Source organism: Mangifera indica, chromosome 20, assembly GCF_011075055.1.
Source record: "Mangifera indica cultivar Alphonso chromosome 20, CATAS_Mindica_2.1, whole genome shotgun sequence".
NCBI lineage: Eukaryota > Viridiplantae > Streptophyta > Magnoliopsida > Sapindales > Anacardiaceae > Mangifera > Mangifera indica.
Window position 1 is genome coordinate 2,097,719 of NC_058156.1, and position 1,774 is coordinate 2,099,492.

The 1,774-nt window shown below is 36.8% G+C and overlaps 1 protein-coding gene across 1 annotated transcript; it reads left to right on the plus strand.

The window, feature by feature from the left end:
* The first annotated feature begins 805 nt into the window (after positions 1 to 805).
* Positions 806 to 1,438, plus strand: LOC123204774. Its single transcript, XM_044621573.1, has 2 exons — positions 806 to 935; positions 1,035 to 1,438. Exons 1-2 carry the CDS (start codon positions 806 to 808, stop codon positions 1,436 to 1,438), a joined length of 534 nt encoding a protein of 177 aa, XP_044477508.1.
* Positions 1,439 to 1,774: the final 336 nt, after the last annotated feature.

The window sequence follows — 1,774 nt, forward strand, 5'->3', positions numbered from 1 at the left end:
AAAGGGCACTTGGAAAAATCTTACAGAACTTATTTACTGCTGGAGATCGTGTGTATAGGCCAAAGGAAATTATAACATATATGGCAGATAGGTTTCAAATTGATATATCATATGCACAAGCTTGGCGTGCAAAGAATTGGGCATTGAATGAAATTAGAGGTTCACCGGAAGAGTCATTTAGATTATTACCCACATTTTGTTACAATCTTCAACAACGAAACCCTGGTACTATTACAGAAATTGAAACTGACTCAGACAATCGATTTCAATTTGTTTTCATCTCTTTAGGATGTTGTATCAGAGCATTCCGTCAGTATTGTCGTCCAGTTATTTGTATTGATGGTGCTTTTTTGAAAGGTCAATATTGGGGTATACTTTTTATTGCTGTGGGCAAGGACGAAAATAATCAAATTTATCCAATTGCGTTCGGAGTTGGTGGAAGGGAGGAAACAATGACTTGGACCTTGTTTCTCCGATCGTTACACAAATGTATCGGTGATCTCAGTAATCTAGCAATCATCTCAGACAGACACCATGCCATCACTCGTTCTGTGAGAGAGGTGTTTCCTAATGCACATCATGGCTGGTGTAACCATCATATAAAAGGAAATATGCATGCTCGATACAAGCATACAAAACATATAGAGGGGTTATTTTGGAGAGCGGCAAAGGCTTATCGAACAGAGGATTTTGAGGAGGCTTTGCATATGATTAAAGCTGAAAACCCCACTGCAGCTGCTTATTTGGAAGGGATTGCTACACACGGTGGGCTCGTGCTTACTTTCTTGGCATTCGATATAACATTATGACCACAAATATTGCTGAATCGTTTAACGCTTTGGCACGACATGCACGTAAACTTCCAGTGGTTATGCTCATTGAATTTCTACGTTCGACATTACAAAAATGGTTTTATTGTCGACGCAATATGGCAGGTAAAAATCTCCTTAAATTGTTACTATTCATAATACGATCTATATAAACCATCTATGTCTGTATTTTTCTTATTTCTAATATATTATAATATTTTCCAGATACTTGCACTCATCCTCTAACTCCATGGGCTGAAGAAAAGTTAGCTAATCATATTCACAAATCAGCTAATATGATTGTCAAACCAATAACCGTTGATAGATACGAAGTGTATAGCAGTGGTAGACCTGTCGCTATCGTGAATCTTGCAACAAAAGAATGCAGCTGCAAAAAATTTCAGCTTTCACAAATAGCATGCGCACATGTTGCGACAATTGCCAGATTTCAAAACCTATCAAATTGTTATCCTTGGGTAAATAAATATTACTCAACTGAATATTGGAAAGCCGTCTATCAGGAGGCTGTTGAACCTTTGGGAGATCCTTCCGAATGGGTGCAAACTGAAGATATCTGTATTGTTAATCCACCACAAATGCAACAACGACGTTCTGGTCGTCCTTCATAACGTAATAGAAGACCGTCAGAAGGAGAAGAAATACGTCAAATTGAATGTAGCAGATGTCATCAGAAAGGGCACACGCGTTTAGTTTGTAAAAATCCCATAACGGAGGCTACACCATCTTCATCAGGTTTAGGTTTCTCAGAAAGAATATAAATTCATTTAATTTTGAACCTTGCTATATTTATAAATTATCTGTGCGTATATGATATATTTGTTCATATTCTGTGTGGGTTTTTTTCTTTTTTTTCTTTACAGAGTGTAGTGGCGAGTATTGAAGTTTTTTTTTCTTTTTTTTGTTGTTTTAGGTTTGTGAATTTACAACAATTGCTTTGATATATC